The 18,568-nt window shown below is 38.1% G+C and overlaps 2 protein-coding genes and 1 pseudogene across 2 annotated transcripts; 1 reads left to right on the top strand and 2 right to left on the bottom strand.

Moving 5' to 3' along the window:
* Positions 1-12,910: 12,910 nt before the first annotated feature.
* On the bottom strand, positions 12,911-13,330 carry LOC131631829 (uncharacterized). The gene has a single exon (XM_058902600.1). The coding sequence runs from the start codon at positions 13,328-13,330 to the stop codon at positions 12,911-12,913; it is 420 nt and encodes a 139-aa protein (XP_058758583.1).
* A 545-nt stretch (positions 13,331-13,875) lies between these two features.
* On the bottom strand, positions 13,876-16,651 carry LOC131631828 (protein FAR1-RELATED SEQUENCE 5-like; annotated as a pseudogene).
* Positions 16,568-18,048, top strand: LOC131631825 (E3 ubiquitin-protein ligase ATL4-like). Its single transcript, XM_058902596.1, has one exon. It carries the CDS (start codon positions 16,815-16,817, stop codon positions 17,733-17,735), a length of 921 nt encoding a protein of 306 aa, XP_058758579.1. The 5' UTR covers positions 16,568-16,814; the 3' UTR covers positions 17,736-18,048.
* The last annotated feature ends 520 nt before the right edge of the window (positions 18,049-18,568 follow it).

Genomic DNA, 18,568 nt, shown 5'->3' with positions numbered 1-18,568 from the left:
TTGACTTCGAAGGAATTGTGTTACAACCAAGTGATGTTGTGGTAAGAGCCTTTGACGGGTCAACAAGAACGGTATACGGAAAAGTGAATCTCCCAATCAGAGTGGGTTCTCAAATCTTCGATTCTATCTTTTACGTAATGGAAATTCACCCAGCCTACTCCTGTTTACTTGGACGCCCTTGGATACATGGGGCAAACGCTGTAACTTCTACCCTGCATCAGAAGTTAAAATATCCAGTAAAAGGAAAGATTGTCACAGTCTATGGCGAAGAGGAATATGTGGTTAGTCACCTAAGCAATTCCAAATATGTTGAGTTGGAGGACGAATTCATCGAAACTCCATGCCAATCATTTGAGGTGGTCTCCCCAGATGTCTCTACCACCAAGCATATTCCTGCTACTCCAACTACAACTATGGCTTCTCTCAAAGATGCCAAAGCCATGATTGAACAGGGTGATTGCACAGTATGGGGACAGCTTCCCGATATACCCTACAAGTCTGACAAGCTAGGCCTGGGCTATGATAGTGAAGATCAAAAGAATGATCAAGGTCCTCGTTCTGGAGGATTAATGTCACACTTCGTCAGCCAAGAAGTAAACGCTATTGAAGATGAAGGAGTGTTCTTGAACCATATCATTCAGCCATATCCAGATGAGATTCCACCCATTTCCATGGGAATGTGGGATGCTGTGGGAGAACCAAGTGACGGGTATAATTATCAGTATACCGCACCTCAGAATTCTTATATTGCTATGGAAGACATTACCCCGACTGGATGGGGTGATCAAATTGAAAATGACGAAAGTTTCACAAGTCCCGTCACTGAGCAATATCAAAATCCACCCAAAGAAGTATGGGACACGCTAGGAGAACCCAGCGGCAAATATGACTATATGGTGAAATATTCCGCTCCTCCGAGCTCACAAATTGCTATGAAGGACATTGTCCCAACTGGATGGGATGAACATTACGATGACAATTTCACTTTTGAAGAAGCCAGGGAAATACCAAATAACGAGGGTTGCTTTCTGTCAGCATACACTCCTCATCAGGATGCACAATTCTCTATTCAAAACATCATCCCGACTGCATGGGACGGCCTTATCGAGCATCTTGCTCAGCCAACAGAGATATCTCAGCCTGGGCTCTCGTATCCAGCAGAGTATATCCCTTATCCCGAAGGATCACCGGCTCATTTTCCCACTAATGAAATCAATGCTGTGGAAGATGAAGAAGACAACTGCAACTGGAACAGCTGGATACTCCCTGCTCACAACAGTGGATTGAACAACTGGAAAGCTGAGGATGTGATCTCCTTTGACCAGGAGTAAATGCCATTTCCTGTTTTCTTTGTGTATATTGTGCAAAGATAAAAATGGTTCCTGAACAATCGAACCATGAGCCTGAAAGCCGTGTGCCTTGCCCAAAGCACACTGGCCCTTCTATAAGGGCTTATCATATCATGATCATGTGCATTCAATAAAATCATGGGACGCTTGCATATTTAAAATTTTGTGATCCTTTTTCTTTCTTTCTTCGCTTTCAAATAGCTATGTTTTTTCTTCACACACACTCACATAACTAACATGCAGATTCACATACACTCTGGATCCAGTCAACAACGATTCTGCTATTGCCCGTCATGACTTTGAAAGTCCGATCTACCAAACTGAGGACGAAAGTGAGGAAGATTGTGAAGTGCCAAGAGAAATTGCAAGGCTGCTAGAACAAGAAGACAAGGCCATACAGCCTCACGAGGAGCCAATTGAGGTCATCAACTTGGGCAGCAACGAAGAAAAGAAAGAAGTCAAAATAGGGGCTGATTTAGAACACAGCATCAAGCAAAGACTGATTCAAATGCTGCGAGACTACGTCGAGATATTCGCCTGGTCCTATGAAGATATGCCAGGCCTTGACACGGACATTGTAGTTCATCGCCTGCCAATCAAAGAAGGTAGCACTCCAGTCAAACAGAAACTACGAAGGAGTAGGCCTGATATGTCAAAAAAGATCAAAGACGAGGTTGAAAAACAGTTCAATGCCGGATTCCTAAAAGTTGTAAGTTATCCTCCTTGGATAGCTAACATCGTGCCTGTACCTAAAAAAGACGGGAAAGTCAGAATGTGCGTGGACTACAGAGATCTGAACCGGGCAAGCCCCAAAGATGATTTCCCTTTACCACACATCGATGTACTGGTTGACAATACCGCACAATGCAAGGTATTCTCCTTTATGGACGGATTCTCAGGGTACAATCAAATCAAGATGGCACCCGAAGACATGGAAAAAACAACCTTCACAACACCCTGGGGAACCTTTTGTTACAAAGTAATGCCCTTTGGTCTGAAAAACGCAGGAGCAACCTATCAACGTGCAATGGTAGCGCTATTTCATGATATGATTCATCAAGAAATAGAGGTGTATGTCGATGACATGATTGCAAAATCCAACACCGAGGAAGAACATCTGGGTCATTTACACAAGTTGTTTGACAGACTCAAGAAATACAAGTTGCGACTGAACCCAAATAAGTGTACCTTTGGAGTAAGATCCGGCAAACTCTTAGGTTTCATCGTCAGCAGCAAAGGTATTGAGGTTGATCCCGCCAAGGTTAAAGCCATTCAAGAAATGCCTATACCTCGTACCGAGAAACAAGTCAGAGGATTCTTGGGACGTCTAAATTACATCGCCCGATTTATTGCCCACATGACTACTACTTGTGTGCCGATCTTCAAACTGTTGAAGAAAGATCAAGTGGAAAGGTGGAATGACAAATGCCAGTTAGCCTTTGACAAAATCAAAGAATATCTCCAAAAACCTCCAATCTTGTTGCCACCTGTGGAAGGCAGACCTCTGATAATGTACCTAACTGTGTTAGAAGACTCAATGGGGTGTGTACTAGGACAACATGACGAATCCGGCCGAAAGGAGCACGCAATCTACTATCTTAGCAAAAAGTTTACCGATTGTGAAACAAGATACTCACTACTCGAAAAAACTTGTTGTGCCTTAGCTTGGGCGGCTCGCCGACTAAGACAGTACATGCTAAATCACACCACTTTCCTAATCTCCAAGATGGATCCCATCAAATACGTGTTCGAAAAACCTGCTCTCTCTGGAAGAATAGCGAGATGGCAAATGATCTTAACAGAATATGACATTCAATACACTTCACAAAAAGCAATCAAAGGAAGTGTGGTAGCTGATCATCTGGCTCATCAAGCAGTGGATGATTATCAAGCATTGAACTTTGACTTCCCAGACGAAGACATTATGCTAGTCAATGACTACAAACAACCAGGACCAGAAGAAGGACCCGAGCCAGGATCCCGGTGGACTATGGTTTTTGACGGAGCTTCTAATGCACTTGGCAATGGCATCGGAGCTGTGATCATTTCCCCCGCAGGAGGTCATACACCATTCACTGCCAGGTTATGCTTCAATTGCACTAACAATATAGCCGAATACGAAGCATGTATTCTGGGTCTTAAAGCTGCAATCGATCTAAGAATCAAATTCCTGGAAGTCTACGGAGACTCGGCCTTGGTAATCTACCAAGTCAAAGGGGAATGGGACACGAAGCACCCGAATCTAATTCCTTACAAAGAATATGTGCTGAGTTTGATTCCTTACTTCGAAGAAATCACTTTCGAACACATCCCACGCGAGGAAAATCAACTAGCTGATGCTTTAGCTACCATGTCATCCATGTTCAAAGTCAGGTGGGACAACGAGGCGCCTATGATCACCATTTACAGGCAAGATGAACCATCATATTGCAATGAGATCAATACCGAAGGAACAGAAGAAAAACCATGGTTCCATGAAGTAAAAAGATATCTCGAAGCTCAGGAGTACCCTGAAGGGGCATCCATTAACGACAGAAAGTTTCTAAGGAGATTTGCTGCCAAATTCTTTCTAAGCAATGGAACCTTATACAAACGCAACCATGACTCGACTTTACTTCGCTGTGTAAACAAGAAGGAAGCAGAACAGATCATGGAAGAAATACACAATGGTGCCTTCGGTACTCATTCCAGTGGACATACAATGGCTAAAAAGATCCTTAGAGCAGGTTATTACTGGTCTACCATGGAAACAGACTGCCATCATCACTCCCGAACATGTCACAAATGCCAGATATACGCTGACAAAGTACATGTACCTCCAGTTCCATTAAGCGTCCTGACGGCTCCTTGGCCTTTTGCAATGTGGGGTATTGATATGATTGGAGAAATCAAACCTACTGCCTCCAACGGACATCGCTTTATCCTGGTCGCTATTGACTACTTCACAAAGTGGGTAGAAGCAGCTTCATTTGCTTCTGTTACCAAGAATGTGGTGGCCCGGTTCATCAAATACAATCTCATTTGTCGGTACGGCATCCCTGAACGGATTATCACGGACAATGGCACAAATCTAAACAACAGAATGATTACTGAACTTTGCACACAGTTCAAGATCAAACATCATAATTCTTCTCCATATCGACCAAAGATGAACGGCGCGGTGGAAGCTGCCAACAAGAACATCAAGAAAATCATACAAAAAATGACAGTAACCTACAAAGACTGGCATGAGATGTTACCTTTTGCTCTTCATGGTTATCGCACATCTGCGCGTACTTCAACAGGGGCAACTCCATTCTCCTTAGTCTATGGTATGGAGGCAGTTCTTCCAATTGAAATTCAGATTCCTTCCCTAAGGATTATGAAAGAAGCCAATCTAGACGAAGACGATTGGATTCAAACACGGTTGGACCAGATAAACTTGATTGATGAGAAAAGGCTCGCAGCTATTTGTCATGGTCAGCTATACCAAAAGCGTATGATCAAAGCCTTCAACAAAAAAGTCAAAAGTCAAGCATACCAAACTGGTGGCTTGGTTGTCAAACGCATCATCTTACCACAAGGTGATCCCAGAGGCAAATGGACTCCCACCTACGAGGGACCATTCATAATCAAGAAAATATTCTCCGGCGGCGCCATGTTGCTTACCACCATGGATGGTGAGGATTTCCCACACCCTGTGAATGCTGACATAGTCAAAAAATACTTCGCTTAAAAAGAAAAAAACAGCTCGCTAAGTTGAAAACCTGAAAGGGCAACTTAGGCAAAAAATGAGCGTCTCGGTGGATTGAAAACCCGAAAGGGCGGTCCAGGCAAAAATTAGAGACTAAACAAATACTATCCCGGTAGGCTGAAAACCTGAAAGGGCAGCCTAGGCAAAAGTTAGGGAATGAAGCATACAACTATGTTCCGTTCAGCTGCCTACTCACCATCAAGATTCAACACCTCAAAGACACCGATCAGTCCAATCACTTTCTTCCAACAAGTGAGGGATGAGATGCTCGAAGACAGATTGGCAATAGCAGAATTGAAACTTGACTGGATTGTTTTCACATAGCTATTTATCTTTATAAATATTTTCCAAAACTTTATGACAGTTTCCTACTTCTAGGATTGTTGTCTCCCTGTGCTAATCAGCCTATCATGGCTCTTTTTCAAAAATCAATGCAGCTTAGGCTCAAAAATCACTATTTTCACTTTTTCTGTTTTAAATACGTAAACGTCCCAATGATAATTCTGAATGAACATGTGCATTTGAATATGATTGATGTTTACCAGGAAAAACAGGAATAGCATTCAGGAAATGTCCCAATTATCTGGACATCATCCCATCAGAAGAAAATCCCCAAGAGAAACGCATTTCTCAGCAAATTCCTCAAAAAGATTTTCTCTTCAAAAGAAGTCTTATCCCCCAGCAGGGTTGTTCCAGATTACTATCTTCAGAAGGTGTGATCCCCGCACCCGGACTTGGTCAGATAGTGCATCGGAGGATTATGCATCTTCCTCATTCCCATTTGAAAGGGCATCAGAACTTCCAGCTACCTTTCATTCCCAAGTGATAGTCAAAGATCCTTCAACAGAGTACCATGGTTCTCAAAGAATTTCCCCAGCCGAGGGTACTCAAACAAGACAAAAGATCATCAACAATCACAATATAGTCATATCCAGATGACTGACGGAAATTTATTTTCCCAAATAGAAGCTTGACATCATATTCATACATCACACATTCATATTCATATATCACACATTCACATTCATACATCACACATCATACATCATACATCATACATCATGCATCATGCGCATATTCATACGCATATTCATACACAACATAACATGCCTATTTCTCCTTTAGCTCACATTACATGCATCATAAACATTGCATATCACTAACTTGATTTTTCAGGTAGACAGATATCTTCAACAAAGATATTCTCAATCACATGCAGTGTTCACCTGAATTCCATGAACGGTTCTCTCAGATATAATCAAGCCGAAGATTCATTCTGATCACTTATCAACTCAAAAACAAACATCGAAGATCTAAAGTTGATACCTCAGACGGTTCCAGAACGATCTAACATCGCAGATCTAAAGTCGATACCTCAGACGGTTCCAGAACGATCTAACATTGCAGATCTAAAGTTGATACCTCAGACGGTTCCAGAACGATCTAACATCACAGATCTAAGTTGATACCTCAGACGGTTCCAGAACGATCTAACATCACAGATCTAAGTTGATACCTCAGACGGTTCCAGAAAGATCCAACATCGAAGATCTAAAGTTGATACCTCAGACGGTTCCAGAACGATCTAACATCACAGATCTAAGTTGATACCTCAGACGGTTCCAGAACGATCTAACATCACAGATCTAAGTTGATACCTCAGACGGTTCCAGAACGATCTAACATTGCAGATCTAAAGTCGATACCTCAGACGGTTCAAGAATGATCCAACATCGAAGATCTAAAGTTGATACCTCAGACGGTTCCAGAACGATTCAGACGGTTCCAGAAAGATCCAACATCGAAGATCTAAAGTTGATACCTCAGACGGTTCCAGAACGATCTAACATCGCAGATCTAAAGTTGATACCTCAGACAGTTCCAGAATGATCTAACATGACAGATCTAAAGTTGATACCTCAGACGGTTCCAGAACGATCTAACATCACAGATCTAAGTTGATACCTCAGACGGTTCCAGAACGATCTAACATTGAAGATCTAAAGTCGATACCTCAGACGGTTCAAGAATGATCTAGCATCGAAGATCTAAAGTTGATACCTCAGACGGTTCCAGAACGATCTAACATCACAGATCTAAAGTTGATACCTCAGACGGTTCCAGAACGATCTAACATTGCAGATCTAAAGTTGATACCTCAGACGGTTCCAGAACGATCTAACATTGAAGATCTAAAGTCGATACCTCAGACGGTTCAAGAATGATCTAACATCAAAGATCTAAAGCTGATACCTCAAACGGTTCCACAATGATCAACTTTCAAAATCTAAAGCAGAAAAAACTTCGGACAAGTTCCGTAGCAATCATCCTCCTTGACTTAAAGCGGTAACCTTGGACGGTTCCGAAACAGTCAACACAAAGACTTTCAAATCCTTCATCAAGATATAATCAATGGATTCATTCGGATGAACAAACCATCAACCCATTTACCAGGTGGCATCTGAAAGCCCATCTCAGGTAATGTTCCAATCTGCCAACAACATTTCGCAGACGACATTCAAATGCAACTTCCAACATCTCTTCTGATCAAGGTAAGTGCAAATTTTCCGGGCATCTAAATATCCAATCATCTTCTACCTTCAGATTTCAGACAATCTCTTCAGGTTTAAGAAGATTGAATAGGGGCAACTGTTATACCCCAAAATTTGCCCGCATCTTTTTTCAAGAAAACTCCAATCTGAAAATTAAGAGTCTCATATAATCATGGATTTTTATTTCAACAAATATCCTGACATATGAAATACTTAGTTTTTAGAATTTTTCTTATACAGTAATTTGGCTTGCAGTTGAATTTATTCTTACGCAAACGCCAAATACTGTTTATTACTTCACACATGCTATTTATTTATTTACAGATAAATAGTACTGACACAATTGGTACAGAGTTAAATCTTTTTGCAGGCGCAGAATCAGGAAACTCAGACTGTACTGGTAACAGTCAGTCGATAGTCAATTTGCTGGCAGTACAATTCTCAGTGTTTTGTACCATCAATCAAATCAATCTTTTACAATTCAAAATTCCAAGATTTTTGTTCTAGAAGTCTTCTGAATATCACGCGATTAGCAGAGACTCAACACTGCACAAAAATCAGGTACGCTTAACTGTCTCCTACACAAACAGTCCCTGACTAGGGTTTTCTTGTTTTTACAGGAAAAACAAGTTTTTGAGACCTCAAATGGATTTCATGCACATCCATATATCTCAAAGTACCATCATACAAATTTTCAAACTTCAATTCACTCAGACGCACCGTCAGCAGCTCAAAAAGTCAACAGACGACCCGTTTGACTAAAAAGTCAACAGACAGTCAAAAATGAATTTTTTTGTATACATCCATATTTTGTCAAAGGATTCATCATGTGATCATTGGATGATCATAATTCATCAAGGAAAGATCAAAAATCAACAAAACCCTAAGATTCAAAATTAGGGTTTTTGCCTGAAAAGTCAACTCAACTTTGACTGGTCATAACTCTCTCATCCTTCATCCAAAAAATTCAAACCAAAGCTCATTTTGAAGTAAATTCAATTATCTTTCAAATTCAATTGATCCCATAGTCATTGCATTCACCATTTGAAAAATATGACCAAAGACATTACAGGTCATTTTCAAAGTCAACAAAAAGACACTTTTTTCAAAAGGACACACAAGGAGCATCAAAAATCATTTTGACATGAGACCAAAGACATTGGTTAGAAGACTCCTTGAGGTTTCCAAAAAGTGCAAGAACTCCTTCATATGACAAAAATTGAGGGATTTACACCTTGTTGAAGTTGGCTAAATTTTGGGAAAATGCATGAAAACAACATTGCTCAAAAATGCATTTTTTCCAAATGGGGCCAAGTTTTCATGGTTCAAACATGTTTGCCATGTTATTATGGGCCTCCCACGACCAAGACCAAGCCCATAACATTTTTCTCCATTTTTTGATTTAATTTTATCATTTAAGATTAAATTAAAAAGGAAAAAAGGAAGGATAAAGCATAGCTTATTTTCTAAGCTAAAGTCTCCACATGGGACTTAATTATTCAGCAAGGAAGGCAGCAAAGGAAGCCTAGAGCAAGAGTGTGGAAGATTCAAGCAATGGTTGCTTAGATTTTAAGTTTGAAAGTCAAGATTCCAACAAAGACAATCAAGGCTTATTAGCTTAGTTTCTAAGCACTTCAAGGCTTATAAATAGGCTAGAATATTTCAGCAACAGGGGGGGAGAAAAAGAGAGCACGAAAATATTGCCAAAGCATAGCAAGAAACTTCATAAATTCTCTCAAAATTCCATAAACTTTGTAATTTTCGAATTCCATATTCCAATCAATATCAATACAAACAATCACTTCCAATCATCTCTTAAAGCAACATAGAGTAAGAATAAGCTCTTTGTTTGGTCCCATGAGAGTCGTAATAAGTGTATAAAGTTTTACATGAACATACACTCATAGCTTTCGTTTTCGTATGCGCGCTTAACTATAATACAAACTAATCATTTCTATGGGTTCCTAACATGATATAGAGATGATCCAACGTATCACATGTGAGCCATACACCCTAGAGCATCGTATGCCATTTTTGAACTCTAAAGATGCAAAGCTTTCGTTTTCATAGATAGAGTGGGTTTTAATCAAAACTAACACCACCAATGAACTCAGAGCATCCTAATTAGGGGATCTGGGTTGCTTTTGTTGTTTGAAACTAACGTTTTTGCAGGTTTCTAAAAGTATGGAAAAAGCAAAGAAAATCCGCAGGTAATGTTGCAGCTAAATCCGCAGCTAAATCCATAGGTAAAAGGTTGAAGAAGATGAATAGTATGTTGGAAATCTTGACCAGCACGCGTGGCGCTTCTGGCACCTCTCATTCGCCAGTCAACCAGTCCTCCCATCCACGCGTGCATGGTGGGGCCCAACTGACTTATTGAAAGTCTCTGTGATCCCACGTGATCACTCTCATCCACGCCTACCATGTTCCCTCCAATCTGAGCCCTTGGATCATCTCAAATTTTCATCCAAACACGGATCATTACAAAGTTAACGTTCTTTTCAAAACATCTTTCGAAAGATAAACAAACATTTTGTATACATCCGCACAAGGATCATTACAAATTCAATTTACAAAGGTATTTGAAACCACATATGAGCATTCTAAAGCAATTGAAAAGTAATCGAAAAACAAGTGAGCTAAGCAAACTTAAGAGCCCATGGATAACCATGGATACAAAGGGTGCTAACACCTTCCCTTTGTATAACCTACCCCCTTACCCAGAATTTCTTAAAGGTCTTTTTTCTGTTTCTTTTATAAACCTTTCCTTAATTGGATAAAATAAAAGGTCGGTGGCGACTCTGTGAATTTTTCAAAAATGCGAAAGCATAGGCGATAAAAAAGAGTCAGTTCACGTATCTCTCCCGCTCAGAGGTATGGCCCGAAAAACGGAGGTCCACATGCATGCTTACGACATCTCAAATACATGGATTTTAATGATATAGACATCGAAAATCCTGAATATTTAAGTACATTTTTGCTTAATATTTGTGCTAGTTTTGAACAGTACGTAGGATAATATTCAATAATGTTTAAGTAATATGTTGATAGTATTGAGTAATGTGTTTTGATTAATTACAAGGTTAGGTAGAGAGTGGGATAGTATTGAGTTCCATGTTGATTATTGTACTAATGATTTCTTTTTATCATTACAGTGGTTTTTCCCAGTTTATATGCAGAGTCACTATGCTGCATATGTGATCGATTTCAAAGAACAGAAGTTCACATTTCTGAATAGTTGTGAAAAGTTCACATTTAGAAAAGAAGATGAATGGGACAACTGGGGGAAGTGGAAAGTGAGATATGGGATTGAGTTGATAAATGCTAAGAAGAATGAACCAATAGGCTTTAGTGGGTGGAGTTGGGAGGATGTGAAATTTCCTTTACAACATGATAGAAAATCATGCGGGCTATTTGTTCTCACATATATTGAGAAATGGGATAGCAAGCAAGCTGCAATTTGGGATTTTTTCAAGCATTGGGATATGATGACAAATGAAGAGCAAGATGATTTCATGGAGATTCAAAAAGTAAAAGTGCTGCTAGACATCTTGAAGCGTGAAGACAATGAGCTGCTTGGAAGCTTGACAAAGTTAGCACTTAACTTGGCTGAAGAAGAAGCAGAATATGCTATGGCAGATGACCTCGAGAAAGAACCCAAGAAGAACAAGAAAAAGCTGAAGAGAAGGAAGTCATCCCTGAACTTGGCTGAAGAAGAAATAGAATGTGCTATGGCAGATGACCTCAAGAAAGAAGCCGAGAAGAACAAGAAGAAGCTGAAGACAAAGAATTCAGCCCTGAAATTGGCTGAAGAGGTCGTAAACAACATCGAGAAAGAAGCCGAGAAGAAGACAAAAAAATAGAAGACAAAAAAGAAAAAAACAGTATCTTGAATTGTGTAGTAATTATGTTGGTGTTTAGTGAAAGATAATTGATATTCAGTAACTATATTGATTAGTATTAACTAATGTTGCTAGATTGACGGTATGTTGGTAGCACAATTTTGATTAACGTGGTTGGCAAGTTTGACAAATAATTTAAAGTATTAAGTAATGACAATGCTAGTTTTAGTAATCTTATTGCAATAAGTATTGAGTATTGAGTATTGAGTGGTGAGTATTGAGTAATACATGCTTAGTATTGATTAATATGTGGCTATACATGCTTAGTTTCAGTAATTATGTTTTAAACAGGTACATGTAATTTAACTAAGATAAACTCTCGAAGATGGATGCATTGTGGTTGGATAGCCATTGCGTATGATTTCATCTATACTTGTATTAAATCAAATTAAATATGCTTAATAACAAAGGAATTCCACTATAAAATTCAACTTAAAAGGATGGTAGAAAGAATATATGATTAATAATAAAGCATAGTTGTTGAACTTAAAAGGATGTATAAGTTCCAAAATAGTATAATACACAGTAGGTAGCTAGGGACCAAATCACATAATTTATATATATCAAATTCAACTTCTAAGTTCATAAACCATGAAGCAAGGGACCAAACCACATAATTTATATATATCAAATTCAACTTCTAAGTTCATAAAACCAGGAAGCAGACAAAGATAGTGCATAAAAAATATATACACCTTTGTTCACACAAGTAAAACAATTACAACTCATTTCAAAATTACATTAATAACGACGCAAATGCAATTTCATGTATGCATTAGGTTGTACAATACTCCAGGTAATAACATGGACCAACAAAGAAAAGCCATTGCTTTTTCAACCCTAAATTGAAACATAATACACATTACTAACATTTTTTTATCAACACTGCTCTCAGCTCATAAGTACAAACATAATCATAGCCATCCAAACCAAACAGTAATTGGGATTGAGGAATGTTCCAGTCAACTAGAGCACATAAAAGGACATCATATTTTTGGAACTAGAGCACTTACTACATAAAAGGATTGCAGATTTTGAGCAGAAGCTAAACTAGTAGTGGAAACATAGAAATATCATTCATTATCCATTCCGGTCACTAATGTATTTGCAGTAACTAAAACAAATTATTAAAAATTTTGCTTACAGTAGGATGAAAATTTCAAATAGTAGACTGAAATATACTTGTCTAAAATAATGGAAAGAAATTAATGAAAATCAATCAACATTGTTGATTGTTAAAGCTAATTTTGCAGCATCATCTTCTTTCTTTTGTTTCTTCCGCTGTGCGATGAATCTTTGTCTCTCCCTAGCTAACTCATAATCACTTTTGAGCCGTTTCTTAGACCTGATTGGATTGGGTCTCTTTTTGAACTTTCATGCACTAGAATCAACTACAAGAGGTTCAGCAACACTAGTATCTTTGCAAGATGTAGACCTGGAAGATAAAGGTTGACCGGAAACACCTTTAGCAACAATCAACTTTTCCGCTTGCTTACCACATTCAATTGCAACATTAAGAAAAAATTGGCATGCATCAGGGTCCATGCAAACACGGGTTATAATCTGAAGCATAACACCAGAAGCTTGTTGATATCTTTGTGCAAAAGTAGTATCTTGAATACCTCCAATACTGATGGGTTTTAACTTATCAAGGGATGGACGAATTCCTTTAGTCCAATGCTTCAATATGTAGTGGTCAGGTATTGACTTCAAGGACTGGTATTGGACATAACTCCCTAAGAAGTCTAATATATTGAAAACATGGCGACATAAGAATCCCCAGTTCTCAAACATCCGACATGTACAAGTAAAAATCTTGTTCCCAATATCTATAGTAACAACCCTCTCATCAAGTCACAAAGGATCTTGATCATTAGGAAGAAGGTTTTCTGGAACTTCTTCGACCAACATATAAACATTCGTAGCGGCATCATTATCATAATCCATCTCATCGATATCACGAACAAGTTGAATTGTGAACACTTTGAAAACTCTATTAGAAATTGAACTTCTTGATGTGTCCTCCTCATAATAATATTTGAAAGAAAGATCATATTGCTTGTGAATGAATGCAAACAATGCTGGAGTATACTTGGCGACAACATACCTCATGAGTTGGCTGTTGGGATAATTGTTTCTTGGCCTAGTATTGGCAGCCTTGAAATCACAATCAGCATGATTATCTCGCATTTTCTCAACCATAACATTGGAATGGATAAAGAATTGCACAATTGAGTGGTCTAGCTGAAGAAAGTGGCGAAGAAAGGCATTGAACGACTCACTTAACAGTTTGTCTTCAAACCGGCAGTGAAGTGTGATTTCACCCAAGCAGAAGACCATTAAGTACGATTACGATGAATCTGGACAAGCCAAGTAAATTCAGAAGTAGCTTTGCCACCAAAACAATTTTGAAGCATCTTATTCCAGTTGAAGTCAAACTCTGCCTCATCATCAACATTCGAAACCAGGTGATGTAGTTCGTCAAGAAATGCACCATTGCAACGAGAGCCTAGGTTGGACTTTGCATTCTCCCCCATGTGCCATGAACACAACCCATGGAAGACATCGAAAAAATGTTTGGAACTGACTTCATCAAAGCACAAGCTTGGTCTATATAAATTGTAATGGGTTTCTTATTTTTCATGCACTTCAGGAAAGTGGTAAACAACCAATCAAAACTTGCTGAAGTCTCATCGTAGAGCAGGGCACAACCAAATAATACACTCTTACGGTGATTGTCAAATCCAAGGAATGGAGTTGGTATGTATGACAAAAACATATAACGAAAAAGTTAAAACAATGGATGTTATCAATATAATAGCAGTGTCATACCTAAAACAATGGATGTTATCAATATATCTTAGTAGTAATATATAATGATGTAATAATAAATATGGTACAGAAAATAAATTAATGCACTGATAATTGCAAAAATAAAATGGAAGCATGATATAATAGTAGTGAAATGAATAGAACATAAACCTAATAGACGATACTCCGTGTTTGTTCGATAAGTTGTGTCGAAACTGATGAGATCACCAAATAATTCATAGTCTTGCTGCATGATTGCATCTGACCAGAAAATGCTAGCTATGTTCTCTTCAGAATCAACTTGGATATCATAATAGAATGATGGGTTCCTCAAAGCTTCATTTCTAAGATATTCTTGAATAATAGTTGCATCACCAATGACCATTTCCTTTTGTCGAACAGTGGTGAGAAATTTCTTTAAATCTTGGAAGCAATACCCAAGGTTCTTTGAACCACCAGCTATTTGACGCATAACTTGAAAGGAGGATCTTACAGACATGTCTGATTTCGAATTTATTATAGCAAGTTGTTTTTGAGGCTCTCTAATCTCTCGAGACGATCTCAAGTAATGCGAATGCTCGGGTTTATGGAGAGGGTAGTTATGAGGAACATTCCATTTGTATATGTGATAACCTTTAACATTGGAATCATACTTCAACGAAATACTAGCTGGGCAACCAGTCCTTTCCTCGGGAAGTTCTTTCTCTTTCTGAAATTCAATGAGAACAGGAGTATCCGAGTTTGTCTTGTTCTTAGGATCCGCCCGACTCCCATGCTTGAAACCATGCTTGTTACAAACATAACGGATATATTGCACAATGTCAGTTTTTTGTTACGAGAATCATAGAAGGAGTGCATATTTCTTCTCAAAGAAAATCCCTTTTCATGAGCGTATTTAGCGTAGAAATCCTTGATTGATGAAAGGTCGTGGAAGAAAAAATGTTTCCAGGATTCTTTATTTTCATCAGAGTAAGAACCAACATCTTGAGTGACATTTGTGGAAGACGAAATCTCATCCATTTGCAACACAACCTACGAAATACAAATTACAAATTTAATAATAGGAAAGATATATATGCATATTCAATATTATACAGTAGTCAGGGTTATTCTATCAAAATATATTGCACATTACTCATGGAATCCTAACATTACTCAACCATATTACACATTACTCAATGAATTCTTGCATTAGGTAATCACATATTGCAAGAAAGAAATTCAGAAATTGAAGTGAGAATTCTAAAATTCAATTTAACAAGTGTAAAATCCAATACCTATGATTTCGTAGATGAAAGTGAGCTGTGAGGAATCGCCGGAATGAATTATTGGTGGCGGTGAAGAATGGCGACGGTGATGACGTGTTGGGATCGAAGCATGGCAATGGTGGTGATGTGTTGGGAAGGAAGGATGAAGACGGTGGTGATCGACGGAGATCGGTGGTGGCGACGGTGCAGACGGTGGCGACGGTACAGACGGTGGCGACGGTGGTGATGCTGGGAAACAGAGATGTCGAGTCGTTGGAATTGAGGAGAAAAATAAAAGTAAAACGTTTATTTTTTCTGTTATATATATATATATATATATATATATATATATATATATATATATATATATATATATATATATATATATATATATATATATATATGGTGATTTCTATATATATGGTGATTTCTAGCCATTAGATGAAAATATTGATCCAAAGGTTTAGATTAGCTTATGCATGGTGCATAAGTAAATCCTTATGCATATTAGTCAATGCCCAAAACCAGGATCTCAAGTCCAAAGGAAAATTACAATGGAAGCTTCACCTTATTACAAATGACACAAGAAATTGCAAAAATGGGTAACAATTTGCTTATCATAAAAAAATAGATAGGAACGTACATGTTTAGGTTTGATTTTTCTCTTTTCTCTTTTTTTTTTTTCTTAGCTTTTTTTTAGTCTTTATATCTCTTTTATTCGTTTTATTACAAACATATTTTTGACTTCCAAACACTACCCTTTCCTTTAATCTTGAATATTTTCTTTATTTGACTAAACAACTCCTATTACATTTCTTTATATTTACATTATTATAATTAATATTAAAAATAAAGTTTTCATATAACTTTTTTTATGGATTTTTTTATTTTTAATAAAAACAAAAATAAAAAAATAGAAGCAAACATATGAAATAAGAGAAAACGATACACAGACACATATTGGGAAAAAGACAAGAACAGTGTCCCATGGAAAAACCTGCTCACAATTTCCTGTTCTGTTATATTCCAAAACCACACCAATCACCAACTTCACCATAACAATAACAACCAAACCTCAACACTCTCTTTTTTCCATTCTACATGCCATGTCATCATTATTCCATTCTTTTCTTTTCCACTTGAAAAACTAAAAACTATCATTTCAGTGTAACAAACAACCATCTCCTCTCATTTTGTTCATTCCTCAACAAAAAAAAAAAATGGATACTCCACCAACACCAAACCACACTTCCTCACATAATAACCTTCCCATTACCGTAACCGTTTTCGCCGTTACCGTTATCGTTTTCTTAACGATCTATTTCATCTTCCGTTACCGCCGCAATAGCGCCTCCCGTCGTTTAACTCCGCCGTCGTCGTCTTCCACAGTTTTATCATCCGGCAATAGAATAACGCCGGAGACGACTTCGTCTTCTTCCTCCGTAGTCGATTCTCTCCCGCTTTTCACGTTCTCTTCCATCAAACGCCGTTCCTCCTCCGTTGTCTCCGGCGACTGCGCTGTTTGTTTGTCGAGGTTTGAGCAAAATGATTACCTCCGTCTTCTTCCTCTCTGTTGCCACGCATTCCACGCGGAATGCGTTGACGTTTGGCTCCAGTCGAACCTGACGTGTCCGCTCTGTCGATCAGCCGTTATCGCTTCGGAATCGGAGGTTGTGAAGATTTCCCGGCCGGCATCGTCGTCATCTGATAACAGCTTCCGTTTGGAGTTAGGTAACGTCAGCAACCGCCGTGGCGCTACCGCATCTGAGAATGTCAGCGGAGAAACTGACCGGAGATCATACTCCGTCGGCGCATTTGAGTATTTCGTCGATGAAGAAGCTGAGATTCCGTTCGGTCATACTAATCGAAGAATTGTTCCCGGTGAGAAAGATGATGCACCGGCAATCCCGGCGGGGGAGTTTCCGGTTCCGGTGGCTTCTCACTTGGTCGGTGAAGGTAACAACTGGCTGAAGGATTACATGGATAATATCTCAAGTCTGACGTGGTTTAGAAATTCTGGAAGGTTCTTCAATGGGAGTAGTCGACGAAACGACGTCGTTGGAGTTCAGGATTTTGATGTTGAAGCTAACAGGTTTGGGGAAGAAATTAGTGAGATGTTTAGATGGGTTTCAGGGGTTTGATTATGAATTAATCATGTAATTAAGCAATATAGTTAATAGGGTTTTCAATTTTCTGAAAATATTTTTATTTTATGTGCATAAATCTTCACAAAGTTAGCACATAACTCAGATATTATCGATGGAGTTTCAAAAAATATTTCTTAATATTTTTCTTTGGTTTGGTAAATAATGTGTGATACTACCATTTATTTGACGTCGTTATCAAAGTAATTAATTAAGTTACATCCAAAGTTGTGGTTTGTGTGTGATATTTGCTATTTTTTCACGAGATCTCTCACAGTGTAAATGTAGGTGATTTTGTATGATATGGAATATGGATTACCAACCATATCAAGTTATTAAACCAAAAATACCTTACTTGTCGAACAACACGTGAAGTACTTTATTATTCCATTTGTTAATGTTGGTAAATGACAGCTAAACCAGAATTTCTTTTCAGTAATAGACTGAGTAAGAATGATTTTCTGAATTAATGTGTGTTGATTTGGGCTAAACATTTTATATTGAATATACTTTTAAAGAATAGAGTACTTATTGTTATCGAAACAAATCAGTAATTGATTGTCTTTAGTTATCCGTAATTGATTGCCTTTCTTTATTTTAATTCATATAAATTGATTGTGATTGATTATTTTTCTTGATGTTGTTAGGTTTTTTTTCATTGTAACTATTTAGCATAGTACTTATAATTCTTATAATTTTTTTGATGGAGATGGTAACATGCGCTTCAAACATTTGGTGACATTTTTGTAACTAGATATGATGTCTATGTTATTTTTTTAGGGGAAATTATCGAATTTCTGATGTGTTTATTTATTATATAAATTGTGTTC

The sequence above is a fragment of the Vicia villosa genome, unplaced genomic scaffold (genome assembly GCF_029867415.1).
Source record: "Vicia villosa cultivar HV-30 ecotype Madison, WI unplaced genomic scaffold, Vvil1.0 ctg.000867F_1_1, whole genome shotgun sequence".
Taxonomy (NCBI): domain Eukaryota; kingdom Viridiplantae; phylum Streptophyta; class Magnoliopsida; order Fabales; family Fabaceae; genus Vicia; species Vicia villosa.
This window is presented reverse-complemented; position numbering and strand designations above follow the sequence as displayed.

What these genes read in the sequence shown, in the direction of transcription:
- LOC131631825 (XM_058902596.1), top strand. Translation starts at nt 16,815, where the DNA reads ATGGATACTCCACCAACACCAAACCACACTTCCTCACATAATAACCTT.
- LOC131631829 (XM_058902600.1), bottom strand. Translation starts at nt 13,330, where the DNA reads ATGTTTGAGAACTGGGGATTCTTATGTCGCCATGTTTTCAATATATTA.